The sequence below is a fragment of the Chlamydotis macqueenii genome, chromosome 5, assembly GCF_036417535.1.
Source record: "Chlamydotis macqueenii isolate bChlMac1 chromosome 5, bChlMac1.mat, whole genome shotgun sequence".
Taxonomy (NCBI): domain Eukaryota; kingdom Metazoa; phylum Chordata; class Aves; order Otidiformes; family Otididae; genus Chlamydotis; species Chlamydotis macqueenii.
In genome coordinates, this window is record NC_141560.1 from 5,354,225 (window position 1) to 5,373,325 (window position 19,101).

A 19,101-nucleotide genomic window follows, 5' to 3' on the forward strand; every position below is an offset into this window, starting at 1 on the left:
AAGTACATTTGGGTATTAACGCTGTATTTAGGAACTGTTGGCTAATTAGTAGGCTCCTAGCAATCTGTAAGTTTACATATTGAAGGAGGAGTGCTCCCGTGGGAAAACACACGCATACACTTCCATTGTGCTGCTAGTGCTGCTGGTTTTGGTTTGATTCTCCCTATCCTCCCATAAAACTGCTGTGAATTAACTTTGCATGCGGAGCTGTGGCTGCTGGTGGGCGCTCCAGACAGTGCCTCTGCATCTCAGCAGCATCGCGTCTTGGGAGAGGGGTTTGCCCTGGCCTCACGTACCACTGAACTTCCCGCCAACGTGCCAGACACGACTTGCTGGCTAAATGGTGACTCTGCTGGCATCTGTTGGCTATTGAGGTTTAAATCTTACTGTGAGGAGTAATTGTTTATCTCAGATTTTGGGGGATGCGTATTTGTGAAATTATTGGGGGTGATGGAGTTTTTTATTGCCACAAACACGCTTTTTGTGACTGATTTCCCCATGTTGTCTGCTGTGGTTCCTGAAGCAGATGTCTTGAAGTTAAGCGTACATTTAGAGAAACGTTCTTGCGGTGGAGCTTAACACAGGGCAATGTGCTACAGCATTTCAGTCAGCTTCTGCACGGTTTTGTCATTCTGTTTCTGGTGGGAGATACTCCCTTTTTATCTTAATGGTTTTCAAATTTTAAAAAATTCAAACAAACAAACCAGGAATCACTGCTTAAAGTGTTAGAGTCTGTCGTAGGTGTCGTAGTTCAGCCCTGATCAGGACCAGACTACGCAGTCTCTCTCTCACTCCCCCCTACCTTCCGAGAAAACAGGGAGAGAAAATATAAGGAAAAACAGCTCGAGGTTTGAGATAAGGACAGGGAGAAATCCTTAAAGTTACCGTCACGGGCAAAACAGACTCGACTTGGGGAAAACTAATCATTTATTACTACAAATAGCAGGAGAATGAGACAGAGAACAAGATAACCTGCCCCCACCCCTCCCTCTTCCCAAGCTTAACATCTCTACTACCTTCCCCTCCCGAGCGGCATAGAGGGGAAGAGGGAATGGGGGTTGCAGTCAGTTCATCATACGTTGTTTCACGCCGCTGCTTCATGGTCGGGGGAAGAACTCCTCACATTCCTTCCCTGCTCCAGCGTGGGGTCCCTCCCACGGGCTGCAGTCCTTCGTGGAACTGCTCCGGCGTGGGTCATCTCTTCCACAGGTGCAGTCCCTCCAGAACGGCTGTCCCAGCGGGCCCTCCACGGGCCACAGCTGCCTTCAGGCATCCACCTCCCCCGGTACGGGGTCCTTCACGGGCTCCAAGTGGATCTCTGCTCCTCCATGGGCCTCCATGGGCTGCAGGGGGACAACCTGCTCCACCATGGTCGTCACCACAGGCTGCAGGGGAATCTTGGCCAGGAGCCGCATTACTCCTCCCCCTCCTTCTTCACTGACCTTGGCGTCTGCAGCCGTTCCTCACAACAGGCTGGTAGATGTCTCTCAGGATCTTTTTTTACATCTTATTCACTTCTCATCTCCTCTCCACTTCTTGCAGCCGGGCCGGGCCCAGTCGGCTGCCTGGCGAGAGGCCAGAGGGTGAGGCCTGCAAGGCCCACGAGGCTTGCGCCTCCCCCTCTGCGCCTCTGTCCCCGCTCAGCTTCTTCACATCTTCTCTCCTCTCTCTTTTTTTTTTTCTGTTTTCCAATTCTTAAATAAGTTATCGCAGAGCCGTTATCACGGGACATTCTGCTAGCAATCGGCTCAGCCTTGGCCAGCAGCGGGTCCGCCCTAGGCCCGGCCGAGTCCACTGAACAAAGGGGAGCGACTTCTAGCAGTTTCCTACAGAAGCTGCCACCTTAGGACCCCCTCACTAACAAAACCACGACAGTAGGCAAGACTTTGCTGGGTGGTAACGTGGCCTGACGGTATTGACACAGATGATTTGTCTCCAGAGCTGTTGGCGGGTGTATTTTTAAATTGCATTCTTCCTACTTCAAATGAACTGCGTGGCTGTTACACAGACAACACGGAAAAATAAGCAGGCATGGTTGTGAGTAGTTGTTTTATAGCCCTGGGATGAGGTTGTTCTTTTAGGAATCATTTCTTAGTGCTCAGAGCACGATGGGGCCTGGCCAGTGCCTCTTTGCGCTGATGTGAGCGTCTCCAGTCCAAGCACTTTCTGGTTTTCCAGGTGAAACAAATTGTGGTTACCATGCACAAGAGCTGTTCAGGAGCAGCCTGAGGAGGAGCATGCTACGTCGTGACACAGAAATGGGTTCTTCAGAATGTGCTGTGTTGTGTTCTGTCCGGCCTGGACTTGAAAAAAAATCATTTAAATGCTATAGCTGGATATGTGTGTTCCCATTGTGCCTGGTATTTTGCATTCTTTTACGTCTTGGGGCTTTTCTCGTGCTTGCTTCTGTAAGCCTACAACCCTTGAATGGTTTAATATCCTTGGGGATGTTCATTCCCCAGCAGATTCCTCAAATACCAGCATTCCCCTTGTTTTCTTGAGTGTTTGGGACCTTCACTCTAATTTGTTCCCCCTTACCAACCCCTTTTTCTCTCCCCTGCAGCAAGACCGTGGCCTATGGAGTTGCGTGTGAGTTGAGAGCGTTCCCCGCAGTGGGGAGTGCTCGGCTGCAGTGCCCCACCGCAGCTGCTCTCGCAAGGTGTAACGCCAGTGGGGTTGGGCAGGAGGCTCGAGGATTCAACAGCTGCCGGCAGGAAAACTGTGGGTGAGGTCTGGTTCTCCTTACAGGGCTGAACGAGGGAGGAGCCGTGGAGTCTGGTACCTAGCGCCTGAGGTTGACCCATCTGGAGCAGTCTTTGGTGAGGACTGGGGATACCAGCAGGTTCCTGAGTGACTTCAGAAAGTATTTATGATTGCAGCTGTTAGGCTTAAGAAAGCAAAATGGATAAAACCGTAATTTTTGGAGACCAGCCTGCTACATAGAAGCATAGGATGGTTTGGGTTGGAAGGGACCTTTCAAGGCCATCCGGTCCAACCCCCCTGCAAGGAGCAGGGGCATCTCCAACCAGATCAGGTTGCCCAGAGCCCCGTCCAACCTGGCCTTGAATGTTTCCAGGGGTGGGGCAGTTTAACTTGTTCCCACTCGCTGATGTGGTGACAGGCTTGCTAAATAGAAGCTATTTCATTGCAAAGCGCAGAGAGCTTTGAGGCCTCGGTAAAGAACATTCAGACCCAAGCTCTGCTGTTCATTTTCCTTTATAATTTGAATAATTGAGTTGCAGCTCGGTGACCCAGATTGTGTCTTTCCTCAGTAAGAACTCAGCCAGAGCCTACCGAGGCTTCCTCCTGAGAGAAGAGTTTGCCATTGCTGTGGAGCTGGCAGGGATTGCTCGTGTCTGTAAGCAGTTCTCAGCGGGAAAGACGTGCAGGGGAGATCAAACTCCTACGGAGCCGGTGCTCGTGGTGGTGCAGTGATGTCATCTTCCTGAACTGCAGCAGACTGCAGCTGAGGAATTCGGAATATTCTCAGCCCTTCCGTTTTTGGGAGTATTTCCGTACGGCTCTGCGCGTGTACCCTGGGACCTTTCACGAGCCTGGCGTGTTCTGCCACCTCGTCTTCCTTCTGCCCGCTCGTGTCTTCTCCTGCGGGGTTTCTGCATCACTACACAGCTTCGACAGCTGCTGTTCCGTGCTGCATGACCACGAATCCTAACTCCTATGTTACTGGCAGGTTTAAGCGCAGAGTCCCATGACCTGTTAAGGCCAGAAACAGGATTCTCATTTCATCAGAGGGGTGAGGAAAGACTGTTGTTTGCTTTTCAGAGTGACTAGCCCTGGAAAGCCCTTAGAGGTCACATCTGAAATGCGTTATCGTGCAGAAAGGGATTTGGCTTATTTTTTTCAGCCTAGATGTTGTAGTTCTTCTCTCCCTGGCATGGCAGGGATCTGTGGATCCTCGCAGCAGACAAATTAACAGTGAGCTCGAGTGTTTTATCAGGAAACAGTGACAGACACAAACCCTTGCAGGAAGTGGAGATTTTTCCTCTGAAGTTCCCGATTCTGGACTGGATGCTGTTCCTGAAGGTTGATGCTAGCCAAGCAAACAGCTCCAGCTGAGCTGAGTCCTGCTGTCAGGAGGAATATTTTGGAATATTGACAAGTATGGCCCGTTGCAGTCTGCCCAGTGTCTGTGCTGCATCTGTGGGAGCTGATCTCTGGGGGAAGGGGCTTTAACTCGTTCCTCTCAACTCCCTTTCCATAGAATCATAGAAAATCTCGAGTTGGAAGGGACCCATGAGGATCGAGTCCAACTCCCTGCTCCTCACAGGACTACTAAACAATGTGACTAAGAGTGTCGTCCAGACACTCCTTGAATTCTGACAGGTTTGGTGCCATGACCACTTCCCTGGGGAGCCTGTTCCAGTGACCAACCACCCTCTTGGTGAAGAACTTTTCCCTAGTGTCCCATTTGAACTTCCCCTGTCGCAGCTTCATCCCCTTTCCTTATGTCCTGTTGCTGGTCACCAGAGAGAGGAGATCAGCACCTCCCCATCTACTGCCCACCATGAGAAAGGTGTAGACTGTGATGAGGTCACCCCTCAGCCTTCTCTTCTCCAAGCTGAACAAGCCAAGTGACCTCAACCACTCCTGGTAACTCTTTTCCTCGAGGCCTTTCACTATCGTGGTTGCCCTCCTCTGGACACGCTCTGTTTGATGTGTGGAGCCCTCAGCATCAGAAGGGAGCAGTCTAGAGGAGGCCACGAAGATGATCAGAGGGCTGGAGCTCCTCTCCTGTGAGGCCAGGCTGAGAGAGCTGGGGCTGTTCAGCCCGGAGAAGAGGAGGCTCTGGGGAGACCTTACAGCAGCCTTCCAGTGCCTAAAGGGGGCTGCAGGGAAGATGGGGAGGGACTTTTGGCAGGGGCATGAAGTGACAGGACAAGGGGTAATGGTTTTAAACTGGAAGAGGGGAGGTTTAGATCAGATATAAGGAAGAAATTCTTCACTGTGAGGTTGCCCGGAGAAGCTGTGGATGCCCCATCCCTGGAAGGATTCAAGGCCAGGTTGGATGGGGCTCTGAGCAACCTGATCTGGTTGGAGATGTCCCTGCTCCTTGCAGGGGGGTTGGACTGGGTGGGCTTTGAAGGTCCCTTCCAACCCAAACCATTTTACTCTTACATTGAGGCACCCACAACTGCAGGGTGGGACAGTCACCTCCCTTGACTGGCTTGCTACGCTAGGACACAGCTGGCCCTTTGGGCTGCCAGGGCCCACAGTTGATTTGTATCCAACCCACCATCAACCCAGACCTCCAGAGCTCTTTTGGGGCTGCTCCCCACCCTCTCCTCCCCGGGTTTGCAGGCGTAACCAGGGTTGCGCTGTCCCGGGTGGAGAACCGTGTGAAATGTCAAACCGCCGGTGACCACCGGGCTCTCTACTCTGCATCTCTGTGCGGCTTCTCCCGCCTCGAGGGGGTCCGCAGCTCCCCCCAGTTTATCATTCACATTCACCTCCTACATCCAGATCATTTATGAAAACTTTAAGTGCGGCCATACACGGTTTTTCACAGACAGCGCTGAGGTTACCTCGGCTGTAGCTGTACTGGGGACGTTCCCCTCAGCAGCCTGGGGTGAGCTCCCCTCCGAGGCGCGGTCCGGGATGGCACTGAGGTTTCTGTTTCCCACCCGCAGCCCTCCAAAAACACCGCAAAACTCATCCCGCCCAACGTGGGGCTCGAACCCACGACCCTGGGATTAAGAGTCCCATGCTCTACCGACTGAGCTAGCCGGGCGCTTGTGGATTGGTCCCGCCACGTGCCCTTCAGCGTATGACGCGCTGATGTCAGCGCCCCGCCCCGGGAACCGCCGCGGAGCGCGCCGCGCTCTTGGCCGGCGCTGGTTGGGTGGCGAGAGGGCCAATGGGAGCGCGCGTTGTTGGGCGGTGAGCAGCGTGAGCGAGGCCGGTGGCGGCAGCGGCAGCGCGGGGGGGGGCGCTCCGTCCGGCTGTGGCTGAGCGCGCCGCCGCCATGAGCTCCATCGGCACCGGGGTGAGCGCGGCCCGTCCGCCGCGAGGGCCCTGCCCGCAGCGCGCCCGGCCCAGCGCCGCCGGGGGGAGCCGCTGGGTGCCGGCAGCGAGCGAGGCGGCGGGGGGGGGGGTGCGGGGGGAGAGTGGGCGGCCCGGGGCGAGCAGCCACCTCCCCCTGCGCTCGGCCCCCGCCCGGGAGCGCGGCCGCCGCGGGGGCTGGCGGGGCGCGGGCGGCCTCTCAGCTGGGCCGCACCGGGCCCGGGGCCGCTGCTGCTGAGTCACTGCGGCCCGTTAGGCCGAGGAGACCAGCGGCGGGAGGCGGGGCCGGGGGGCGCTGCCGCCGCTGGAGCGGCCCCGGGGCGAGGCTGTGCTGCGGGCGGGGGCGAGGGGGGGCGGCCGCTTTGTTCCGCTCTCGGGGTCCGAGCTGGCGGGACTCCGGCCGAGCCGCCTCGGTGACCTGCGGGCCGGCTGTCACCCGGGTCCGGCCACCCGGGAGGGCTGGGCCTGGGCTGTTTCGGGCCCCCGTAGAGCGCGGCGGCTGCGGGAGCCAGGACGCGGGCCCTTCGGGGGGAGGTGCGGGAGCTCCCGCGCTCTCTTGTCCGGGGCCGCGACCCGCAGCTCCGCACTTACGCGGTGCTCGGCCAGCGGCGAGCCTGCCTCTGCGCATAGCACGCCTTTAAGCATTTCACGAGTATTTCTGTTATCAAATACCTATTTACTTCAGAAATGATAACATAAATTGAAAAGGCTCGCAGGAGGTTTCCGTAGGTTTTCAATATTGCGTAACGCGTGGTGAGTTCAGACCTGATTTGAAGCGTGAGTATATCCAGCACCGATGCAAGGACTTCTTGTAATTATTGGTGCTTCCTTGCTGCTGTTTGTGCATCTTATGTAAGGGGGCAGCCTGCTTCTGGTACGTAAAACACATCAACAGCAGGCAGGTGACACTCTTGCCTTTTTAAATAAATAGACTTCTTCTGAAAATACTGGGATATAATTGTGTTTTTTTTTCCTGACTAGTGTGTTTTCTTCTTCAGTACGACCTGTCAGCTTCCACGTTTTCTCCCGATGGCAGAGTATTTCAAGTTGAATATGCTATGAAAGCTGTGGAGAACAGTAGGTAAGAGACCAATATCTGCATCTGTCTGCCTCTGGCCTCTCTTAAAGCACTGTAGTTGGACTAGACAAGCATGGTGGCATTGCAGATAAAATTATCTTGTTAAAACTAGTTCTAAGCAACCGTGTCCCTAGGTTCATGTTTGGAGGCTTCAGATTAAAAGCAGGATAATCGCTTTGGCTTGCTAGAAATCGCTTTTCACGTTTGCGAGGAATCACTTTGGCTTGCTGGAAAGATATGTTGTGGAGAACACAAAGGAAGGCAGTAAACTTATTCATGTGTGTTAAGGGCGATAAAAATCTTATGCTTTGGGGCAAAATCTGATTGCAGGTCTCATTAATACGTGTAAGCTGCTTAGCTGTTAAGGTAGTGTAGTTGCTGTAGCATCATCTAAAAGCCCATTTTACGGATGTGAATTGAGGCACGGAAGGACTGACACGCTCAGGGCCTTGTAAATTTACAGTAACTTCCTGTGCATTCCTGGGGAAACTGAGGACATCCAAGTTCTGTTAAAGCTCCATCAGCTTCTCTACGAGTATCTGTCTTTCCTCCAGCATATGTGCTGTAGCAGCAGCGAGGTGATAGATTAGCAAGGCGTGGACTAGGTCACCGCAGTATCTGATCGTAGCCGCAGGCTGCCAAATAAGGATGGGTGAAGTTTTTTTGTGTCTGCCATGGTTGCTAATTTATGCCTGGTGATACACTTTTTGAGGGTTAGAGAAGGAATCGTGAATCACAGAATCATTTAGGTTGGAAAGGACCTTGAACATCATAGAGTCCAACCGCAAACGTAGCGCTGCCAAGTCCACCACCAAACCATGTCCCACAGCGCAACAACAGCGTTCAGATCTCCGAGATCAACAGTGAATTTACCAAAAGGAGAGGGTAAACAGTTTGTGGTTTTCATGCTGGTGTCGTTTGGTTCAGTGATAGAGCAGTGGCTGTGCCATCACTCCAGACACCACCATCACTGCATGTAGTCTCTTCAAAACCCTTTGGGTAGGGGCTTTGGCAGCCCCCTCCTCCTTTGATTAAGAAAATGTTTGTAGGTTTAGTGAGCTTTGGCTTTTTCTCCTCCTTGTTGTCCTCAGTGCTAAAGTGGAGTTGTAACAAATCTGCTTCGGGGGAAACTGTCATTATTTTTCATATTTTGTTAATTCTCTGTTACGTATTTTATGCTACAGTTCTGTTTCTGTGTGAGCTTACCTTTGTCTTGTCTTTCAGTACAGCAATTGGGATCAGATGCAAAGATGGTGTTGTCTTTGGAGTAGAAAAACTAGTTCTGTCCAAGCTTTACGAAGAGGGTTCCAATAAACGTCTCTTTAATGTCGATCGACATGTTGGAATGGTAAGGTGCTCTTTCAGTTTTTCATAACTTGAAGGGGACTCCCCTCAAAAGTAGAAATCTACGGATCGCAGAATCAACAGGACATAGATTAAGAAAGTAATGTTAATGTTTTTGTGTACGTAGTTGGAAATGCGAGTGGATTACTGTTTTCTGTAATTTATTCTTGATTGCGCACACACGTATAGAAGTTAAGTCCAAATTTAAAATAGAAGACGTGTACACATTTTGAGACTTCTAAATTTTTAAAAAATATTTCTCAGCACACCAGTTGTTCAAACATGAACGTAAACGCAAACACAAGTGTTAACACGCTAATTTTTAATGCAGTTAACAAATAAGGCGTGTTAAGAGGAAAACATGCTACATACAAGATTCTCTTCTGAACAGTGTGGGAGTCAGCTGGGTTCTGTAAAGACTGACATATGGATTGCTGGCCAATCTGTAATGGTGATGTCAGGATGATGTAAGTAGTGGTTACTGTGCGACAGAAATGCCCGGAACTATCTGCTGGTGACACCGCCCGTATCAGGGAGAGAGCTGGAGTTGCTTCTAATCCAAGCAGTCGTACAAAAAAGGAAGAAAATAGAATATTGCTGTGGTTGTCTTTTGAAGTATTAGGTGATGTATTATAATAAACAATACTTCACATGTAATATGAGTATTTATAATATGAGGTGTTGATTGGGTTAGTGTAGTGGTGGCAGATCATAAGACGCTATTTAACATGGAGATAATTTTGGTTATTGATATTTCCTAGAGAAAAACTCTGTACTGTATTAATATATAATCATATTGACATGCTTGCTGCTTGCTAGCAGATGAATGGCTTGATTGAATTCACTTGTAGCCGTACACAGAATTCAGTAAAGATCACAGCTGAGTCACATAATTGGACTCTTGTCCGTGGATTTTATGAATAAGCTATTGCAAGGTACGTTTGGCCCAGCTGATGATAACTCTCGTTTCAGGCAGTAGCAGGACTTCTGGCAGACGCCCGCTCTTTGGCAGACATAGCTAGAGAGGAGGCTTCTAACTTTAGATCCAACTATGGCTACGATATTCCACTGAAGGTAAGACATCGGCGCAGTTCACTCTGGTGTTTTGGCTTTCTTAGTCTTGACACAGCGAATTAAATTTTATTACTTGATGTTTACTGATTTCTGTAAAGAAAGTTTTTAATTTTTTTTCCCCCCTTTTGCTGCCTAGCACCTTGCGGACAGAGTGGCCATGTATGTGCACGCATACACGCTGTACAGTGCTGTCAGACCTTTTGGTTGCAGGTACGTCTTTCAAACAGTACTATCTGTAAGGATGTTCTGTGTCACAATTGTTGGAAATATTTAGGTTGTCGAAGGTTGGTTTTGGTTTTTTGTTTAAATTAGTAACCTACAAGTAGGTAAACAGATTCCCATCCTTTTTTTTTTTTTTTGTGTAAAACCTTAGGTAAAGGATTCACATTTCCATAGGAGCATGCCACGCCTCTACACAGACTGCCAGCTTACGCTGTTAAATCTGTGGCAGTGATAAAAGCAGAACTTTCCTCTGCAATCACCCTGCTCGCTCTGATAGCTAAAAAGTAGCTTACAAGTACTGTGCAGTTCTAGTACAAATGCACTAATAAACTGAAATCTGCTCTCTAGTTAGATAAGTAAAACATTTCTGGCAACGTGCAGGTGCTGGGCTGTCATGGTAACACTAAACTGTTCAGACAAATGGCTTCATAGAATGTAGCGGGATGGTAGTTTTGCTCCAGGAAGAGCGTAGGAAATGTGAGTCAGTGTAGTCTCTGTAATTCTGTGTGGCTTGGTAGAAGAAATGTTTCTAATTTCACGTTTCCCCTCCAGTTTCATGTTGGGATCCTATGATGATGATGATGGTGCACAACTGTACATGATTGATCCGTCAGGAGTTTCATACGTGAGTGCGTCAAAAATGTTTCCATCTTGGCATAAGTTCTCCTTTTAAAAGTTCCTAGTTAGGAAAACAGTAAGTGCCACTCTAAAACGGCTGTTAATTTTTTCTCTTTTTCCCTGGGAAGACCTCTGCTGAATCACTGCTTAAGATGAACAGAGCTGGGTTTTGCTCATTAACATGTCCTTGTTACGCACACGTTTTGTATTTCTCAGAAGTACAGTCTCTGAGAAAAGAGTTTTAAAGCCTGTCTCAGAATTCTGCGAGTTCATTCCACCTGGCTATATCCAATGAAGAGTCCCCTGTGCTGCCCAAAAAGGACAAGTACTGTAGTGATACCCTGTTCGCTAAATACTTCGGATAAGAGAGGGCTGTTACTCTGTTACGGGCCGCTAACAGCGAGTCAAATGGAAATACACGCTTCTGTTAATTGTTGGTGTTGCCTCTTCAGCTGTGCATTGCACACAGGATGGCACACACTCATACTGTTACGATTTTTAATTTTTCTTTTGATATCTCCAATACCATAGCTGTCGAGGGAAATAGAAGCTTTTAATTTTTATGTGCTTACGCTTTAATATGTTTTCATGGTAGGTGGGTTTGGTTTTTTTGATCCTGTAGAACATCTCTAATTCTAATTTGCTCTTCCATTTACTGTAATAACAATTAAAAAATTATCTGTTGGGACAAGTTGAGCAGATGTGTTTCTGTCCAGGAACTTCTGTTTTCTATCAGCAGTGGCAGTACTAAATCTAGTAAGTGGGTTCTATTAAACAGTCTATGTTTACGCTATATGAGTACAGTGGGGCTTGTCATGTGCTAAGTGACAGTAAGAACTATGGGGGGCTTAGCATTTAATGAAACCTGCATAATTTTTGTGTGTGTTTATTTGGTTTTTTTTTTTTTTTTAGGGTTATTGGGGGTGTGCCATTGGTAAAGCCAGGCAGGCTGCAAAAACCGAGATAGAAAAACTTCAGGTATGATGTTACAGTTCCGTTGTGCTGTTTCAAAACAAATATTGCTAGCTTATTGTCTTACCTTTTCTGATGTCTAAAATACATAAAATACAAGAGAAGCAGATGGAATATTCCCTTGTACGTTCTGGGGTAATATTGCCTCTCTAAGAGCAGTATTTCTCAAGTTTTGCCCCGGGGCAGGCCATAGGGAGCGTACGCTTTTAACACAGGAAGCATAAACATACTTCCGTGTGTGCCAGCGAGCAAAGTAATTGGGTGGATAGAAAAGTGTAACAGAGTTGTTAGTTGTGAACGAAAATCGTAGGGCATCACTGTACAGGGTGGTATATCTATTTTTTTCCAAAGGTTTTAGATGATCCTTTTGTTTAAAAAGTTGAAAAAAGCTGGTCTTGTTAAGGACAATGAGTGGAACTGCACAATACTGCACCTCTGGAATATTATGACTCTGAAAATGTAATGGAGAAAAATAATATCCTTGCCAGGTAAGACGGTGTTTCCCAGCCGGCTAGTGCTGAGGTACTGTCTTTTTTCAAAAGACTTGTTTGAGTAGCTGCTTGTCGCTGGCTGTAATATCCTTTCAAAACATCCATACATGTCTGCTGAGAAGGACTTCACCGCTGTGAGCTCTAGGAAGAGTACAGCCCTATGGCACACCATCGCTGATGCCAAAAAGCTGTTTCTGTTCAGCGTTTCCTGCTTGCGCAATACTAGAACTTGTCAGGTGTTACCGGGAGGTTCTGTGAGTGCACACTGAGAAGTTGTTTCGTAGCCTTCTCAATGAGCATGCAAACAGTTGGTTGTGTAAAGTGAGTACTGAAAATGTACTGAAGTGTGCCTTAAGCTCATCTAGAACTATGCTAGAATCCTAAGAGACTTCTGTCGTTCTCTTGTGTTTTAATTTCTTGGAATTGGAGACAGCCAGCATGGGACAACCCTACTCCTGGACTGTCTCCATGTGGTCCTTACTTGTTACTCTGCTTGCATCTTAGTTATGGTTTCAGTCTACATCACAGCTGTTCATGGAAAGGTTCAGAGTTCCTACGACTGTCGTGCTTTGAAGAATAGTCTGTTTATGGTGCTAATAGCATCATGACTGAAAAATGAGAGGCAAAATTACAATGTTCCTAGACTTGCCTCATTCAGTCTTGACTCTGGTCAGATGCCTGAATACCAGCGCAGAAACAGGAAGCCTGCAAGGTTATCTGATCTTGATAGAGGAATCTGAGAAATCGTAATTTCCATTTCCATGTGTGCAAATTGGCAGAAAGATAATGTTGGGTAATATATAATCTACCCCAAAAATTCAATTTTCTCTGCAATGCTGAGTTTTTCAAAAGCTTCTGGTTTATTGACTGAGTTTTTGTACAGCTAATGAATGCGTGTATTGCTTGAAACTTACAGCAGAGCCTGTAAAATTTAGTACATGGGAACAGTGTTGTGCCGTATGGCCTAGCTGCGTGTACTTGCTGAATGCCCTGTTTGCAGAATGTCTTCAGCAATGCGTGTGATCTTTTCACAGCAACGCGAAGCGAGTCCAGTCTTGCATGCCGATGCTTTTTGTTAACCGTAGACTGGGCAGGTTTCCAGGCCAGTTAATTGGACGAGATGAATTTGTCAAAACTGAAATGGGGGGAAAAAAACCATAAGTACAAAAGCTTTTAGGGGGTGATACTGCCTACAGCAGCCTGTCAACTAAGGTTTGCTCCTGTGGAAGAGATGACCACAGATGGACAGTAAGAGGCAAGCAGGTAGGCAAAACTTAAAACCTGCTCTACAGGTACTGCAGAGCAGATGCTGTATCTGGGAGGGGGCGTGGTCTGCGAAACCCTCATGTGTAGCTGAGGGTGCGAGCAGAAAACACTGCATTGATCACATCTGTGGGTCTTATGCAGATGCCTGATGTCTTCAGCTGTGGGAAAACTTGTAGTCACACGGAGAGTACTTGAATCTCTTGATCTCTTCTCTAGTGCTTCTCACGCAGCTCTGGTTCTATGTACAACTTTTTGATACATGGACGTAATGGTAATTAACTCCTGAGATACACTGTTACAGAGTTTACTCTTACTGTTTGCAGAATTAACATACCTGGGATGGGAAAAGGATAGTGGCAAAAAAATAAATACACTTCCATTTTCTCTCTTGTAAATACGTGTGAGAGTAGCAGACCTTTGGGTTTTCCTATTTCGCTGCTAACTTTATATGCATAAATACACACAGCAATTTAAATGTTTGTGTGACACAAATCGTATTTGTACACAGCAGCCGGTGCTGTGTGTGTGTTACGGACTGAGTGTCACAAATGTAAGGGCTGGGGCAGCGGGTCTCTGCTTAGGAAAATTCTTGGGATGGGACTGTGGTGGCATGTCTGTTAATGGAGAAAGAAAGAAAGAAATGATAACTTACTTTGAATTTAAATCATTTTATGCTAGGGAAAGTGTAAAATATGTAACGTATTGGATGGTATTTTGTGACTAATGTCCCGTTGGTTTCAGTGAACAATGCCACGTGTGTTCTTGTGAGCGCAGTATCAAAGGCTGATGTCTGTCTGGTTTGTGCAAATGAAACCTTGAGAAGGAAATGAGGCTGATCTTGTTTCAGCTCTGCATTAATGAAGTATAGTAGAATATATTAGTACTTCACAGTCCAGACGAATTGACTGGCAAGAGATCTGACCTACAAAACATAAGTATTATGTCATGGAAATTGGCACGAGACTTTGTTTTGATTAACTGTGAAACTGTTGGAAGACTGTGATATAACAGTGAGAAAATATGAAATGAGACGCTGGTACCTTGCTCAGGCATGCAGCTGGTTGTTAACACTGGAACAACATTCTCCTCTTGGGGCATTACTTAAAAGTCAAAATTGCTTGCATAAAATGTCGGTAAGACTGAAAGTATTACTATACTACCTAGAAAGAGTGTGAACGTTATACATGAAAATACGATGTCTTCCCCATATTTTACATGTGGTTATTTTATGTCAGTTGATAATAAAGCATCTAAGAACATCAAGCTTTTACGACGCAAAGGTTTATCTTTTCAGCTTCTAACCTTCCAGCTGATGAGTGCTTTAAACTGGGGAAGTTTCCACGTCATAATTTTTTCACAGAAACTTTCTGTTGTAAAATTATTCACTTGAAGAATGACTTGAATGACTTCTATGTAGCAGGCTGAAAGATATGTCATAGAGAATAAATCTGGTTCTAGTCTTTTTGCCACTTCTGTCACTCCTGAGCAGTAAGCTCATTAGGCATGTGCGCAGCCAGTCACGTTCTGCCCTTGTGGAAATGGCAACAGTATATTTTCCTAAGCTGTGTATTTTTTTGTCTACAGATGAAGGAAATGACCTGCCGTGACGTCGTTAAAGAGGTTGCAAAAATGTAAGTCTTCAGCTTGTTTTTCCAACTCAACAAAAACCTGTATTGGTGAGCTTGCTGTGGTTTCAGACTGAAGCTATTCTTTTTAAATTGGGTACCAGGTTTCACTTCTACTAGATGAGTGCCCATGCTGACTCTAGTGTCTTCTGCTATTAATATTTTTGCTCTTGTGAGATGGGATATGCTACTCACTACTGAAAAATGCTGAAGGATGTGAAAAATATGCCTTTTGATTTCATCTGATGCTTTTTATAGGTGCAGCTTCTAGCAGCAGTGGATTAAAGGTTAAACTACCTGAATACAGTCACTGGTTAAAGTATATAAACTCCTTGGTGTCCTGATTCTGAAGTAAGAGATGTGCATTTTGTTACGTAAACTGAACTCATGCTTCAGATATGAAACAGCAGTCCAGAAATGAAGCTGAGGTCTTTGACCTAGGCTTCCTATTTGCCTACCCCCCACCCCCCAAGTGCTCAGGAAAGAAGGAAAGTGTAACTCCTCATTTAAAGACGTATATAGGGTATAGCTGCTCTCGTTTAAATGATAGAACTTGATACTACATGGAAAAACGAAAGATTTAATTTGCTATTTACTGATGGGATTTAGCACAACACGTCAGTGATGGAATCGCCTGTAGTCACCAATGCTATCCCATAGACTCTGTGTGAGGTACAGGAGAAAAAAGGGACCATTCAGTAAATCATGTACGAGTGAGGGAAACAAAGATACCACCAAGAAAGACTTTCTGCTCAGTACAGCATGAATTGCCAGTGGTGAACAAAATACTTTGTGAGTTAGTATCTCTTCCAACAAGTACAAGTATCCTTCCAGGTATCTACACCACTTCATTTTAAAGCATGTGTTCTGTGCTTGTCTCAAATCTAATAATCTGCAGCTGCAAAACGGTGATCTCCAGCATTTTACGGCCATTGCTTAGAAGGCTATAAAGAAATATTAAATATGCTTCTGTCACTGCTGGTCTGGCACGTGACCTTATTTCAGAGTTTGTGTCTGAGGCTGTCATGGCAGCAGCTAGAGGAAAGAATTTGTGGGATCTCTGTTCTTGAAACGTAGCAAGGACCTCAAAGTAGTTCTAAAATGGCACAAATGAGGCATAGATTTTCAAATAATGAACACAGTTCTTTAATTGTGCCTCAGCTCAAAACTTAACAGCAGCTCTAGATACAGTTCAGTTATTCAGCTCCTTAGTGGCATTTAGCAAGACAGCAAATATTTTCAACTCTGTTTTAAACTCTAAAATACCATTTAGAGTCGAGAGCAGTGACTTATCCAAGAGTTTGTAATGGTACATTTTGTTGCAAAAGGCCTGTAACCAGCTGAACGCGTAAGAAAAGCCTATAGGTTATCTTAGGCAATGATCAGTAAGTCCAGTCTAACAGTGACAGAAGGGTGTCAGAATATGGTGATATTTCCTTCAGCACCAGTGTTAACTTTGTTCTTTATATTTGTTTCACAATACTTTTATTAAACTTTAACTGAAGTATTCAGTGTGGTGCTGAAGGTATCCTTCCTTCCTCCACCACCTCCAGGCTTTCTATGTTGGCTAGAAATAGCTGGGATTTTTCGGCTTTTGACTTACTAATGCTTTCTGAAATAAACTAAGGAATACAACCTTCTCCACAAGTGAAGCTGCAGGCAATTGTCAGCTCCACTATTGTTTTCAGGGTTGTTACAGTTTGTTTACATGTTCTGCCACTGAGGAGTGAATACTATGATGCAGACAAATCAGCGTTGCTGTTAGCGTTACATTTTTATCCCACGAACGAAGGAGTGATTGCACTAGTCTGGATGGTACTGTGTATGTGGTAACACCATGTGTAGTTTAAATTCTGATTGCCAGCGTGTTTGCCATAAGCACGGCAGGCTATATGGAGATCTACGTACAGGCTTTTAATTAGACACAAAATACTGTGGTGTTGGGATTTAGTCTTAAGTGTAAACTGCAGTAAGATTTACGGTGGAACTATAGGACACTCCAACCTGTATTATAACCAGAAACAGGCAATGATAATGTAGCTTTGGTTCTGCAGTATTTGAATCTTAATGTTTGTTCCAATTAGGATAACTTGAACATCTCAACCTGTATCTTAGCTGTAATCATTTAATCTATCGTTACACTCACAATTAAGCCTGGAAGATGCTTTGTGGCTGGGCATGGGAAGAAAGCATGGGGAGAGCTTCTGTTAACCATAAGAAGAGTATGTCCACAGAAGAAATCTGTGAAAGGAAGCTGGGATAGGATAACTGTCTTTATCCTATTGATCAAATCCGTTCTAATCTGTACTTTCTCTGTTCCTTCCAGAATCTACATAGTTCACGATGAAGTAAAGGATAAAGCTTTCGAGCTGGAACTCAGCTGGGTTGGAGAAAGTAATGCATTTCTGTCATTTCTATAAACGCTATAGACAACTTATAACTTTGTGTAACTGAAGTAAAACACTGCTTCTTAACTTCACTCTGTATGTCAAGGTCTTTGCGTGAATTCCACTTACAATGTACTCTCTTTATTGGCAGTAACCAATGGAAAACACGAAATTGTTCCCAAAGACATCAGGGAAGAAGCAGAAAAATACGCCAAGGTAAGGTCTGATTTTGATGTCATCTCAGTGCTTCACTTCACAAACAAGCCTAGGGGTAGAAGGAAGTAACTGAAGGTTAGAGTTCTACTGTTGTGAGGACAGGAAAATGTGTAGTTACAATACACATCACTTAAGGGTTGGCTGATGTTACTCTGAAGGGAGAACAGTGGAACTTACAGTCTAATCCAGGGTTAGTTCTTTGTAAGTCACTCAGCAGGCTTGCAGAGGCGGTGTGTTTCTCCTTCAAAAGGAAACACATTAACTCTTCAACAGTGGTGTCAGTCAGTCCTGTCGCCTAGAACAGTTTTTAAAGACAACCAGCTAGAGAAAGTTAACTTCCAGCATTTAACAGCTCTGTATTTGTTTTAAAAGTAATGATAGTGCTCAGTATTACCTCCTGAAGATAACGAACTAGCCTGCTGAATACAAGGCTTTTGGCAGATTGAGGACTGTAAAGCTACAGCAAAACTTGTTTTGCTTATTATAGGCCAAACTATAAAACAACTGTTAAACTATTTTTTAATTAAACTTTTTTTTAAAATAGGAATCTTTGAAAGAGGAAGATGAATCAGATGATGACAATATGTAACACATTGTTACTTCAAGACAAGTTCAACTTTTCTTAACTTAGAACAGGTTTGTTTATAATGTATTAAGCATGGGATGCTATTATGTACTTGTTGGAAGAAACTGAGTGACCAACTTGCACTAATAAATTTTCCATTTTACTGGCTGTTAGCTTTTATTTCAAAAGAGTAGAGGCCAGCATCATCAAGAAGCAACTGTACTCTGTATCAAAACAGACATTAAGAAGGAAAGGCTGGTGGTGTTTCCTCTTACTAGAGCACTCTTTGAGCCAGGGTAGGTACAGAAAAACAATCTGCTTTGGCACTTGACAAGTCTCATGTTTATACTGCAGAGTTTAATATTAATAACTAGTACTTGGTTATTCCTTGATAAACCAGTATCACCATTTGCAGTTCATTCATAGCCACAGCCCGTGCTTGCTCTTGGCAGAAGAGGTGAGAACATACCTAACTGTAGAACAGCTAGGTACAGGATGAGGTGATGTGCACAGCTGACAACAAACAGCCTACATAACATGCAAAAGTTCAGGAAAAGGCATTTTAATCTAAAACACTAAGCCTAGGCTTATCTGAAGAGTAGGAGAAATTAAAAATAATTCAGTTTAAAATAGCGCTTGGGTTAAGTTCTAAAGCAGTGTAACTGGAATTAATGCTTCAAGAGCTGAACTATTTTTTAATAGCTCCATTCAGGTTTAGTTTCTTAAATCACTTCTGAATCAGCTTTATCAATTGTTGACCTTCCCAGGAGTTGAAAAGCAGCTTTCCTGCTTTCTTTCTCCACTTCCTAGGAAAAAAGGACTGTCTATTCTAGTCACTTCAAAGTCTTGAAAGACAAGGTAACAAACTGTTCCATTTACCCCCTTAAAACTCAGTTAAAATTCGAATCTTGTTTGTACATGCAGTTAAAATTCAAATGGTCATCTTAATCTAAAATGCATACTTTCCTAATGAACAAACTCCTCAGCTTTAGTACTACAGACTAATGATCACCAGCCGTTAAACCCACAAGAGAAACGTTTCATTTTATCTTTAATAGTTTTTTTTCCTTTAAAAAAAAAAATCTTTTCTAATGGGATTAGAAGGTACAGGGTCTATTTTCTTTTTGTGACAAGGGGAAGTCCCCTGCCATTGATGGGTCTGTCTTGGTACTTAGTGACTGTCTCAGGCTTATGCCTTAGCTGGAGTCTAGCTACCTGAACT

At 45.6% G+C, this 19,101-nt stretch overlaps 1 protein-coding gene, 1 long non-coding RNA gene and 1 other non-coding gene across 5 annotated transcripts in view; 1 reads left to right on the forward strand and 2 right to left on the reverse strand.

Annotated features, from left to right (window-relative positions):
• Positions 1-19,101, reverse strand: part of LOC147600436 (uncharacterized) — a 759,986-nt gene that overhangs the window by 87,629 nt on the left and 653,256 nt on the right. The gene's annotated exons all lie outside the window — the stretch shown is intronic.
• On the reverse strand, positions 5,677-5,749 carry TRNAK-CUU (transfer RNA lysine (anticodon CUU)). The gene has a single exon. It is a non-coding gene; the product is annotated as a tRNA-Lys (tRNA).
• Positions 5,866-18,042, forward strand: PSMA3 (proteasome 20S subunit alpha 3). 3 transcript variants are annotated; one of them, XM_086749968.1, is made up of 11 exons: positions 5,866-6,004; positions 7,020-7,102; positions 8,324-8,447; positions 9,416-9,517; positions 9,654-9,727; positions 10,292-10,364; positions 11,270-11,335; positions 14,671-14,717; positions 17,038-17,105; positions 17,250-17,314; positions 17,859-18,042. In XM_086749968.1, the coding sequence occupies exons 1-11, from the start codon at positions 5,984-5,986 to the stop codon at positions 17,901-17,903; spliced, it is 768 nt and encodes a 255-aa protein (XP_086606094.1). In that variant the 5' UTR covers positions 5,866-5,983; the 3' UTR covers positions 17,904-18,042. The 3 variants fall into 3 exon arrangements, with proteins under 3 accessions (XP_086606094.1, XP_086606096.1, XP_086606095.1); XM_086749970.1 differs by having other exon boundaries at positions 5,903-6,004; positions 7,003-7,102; XM_086749969.1 differs by lacking the exon at positions 5,866-6,004 and adding an exon at positions 6,410-6,919.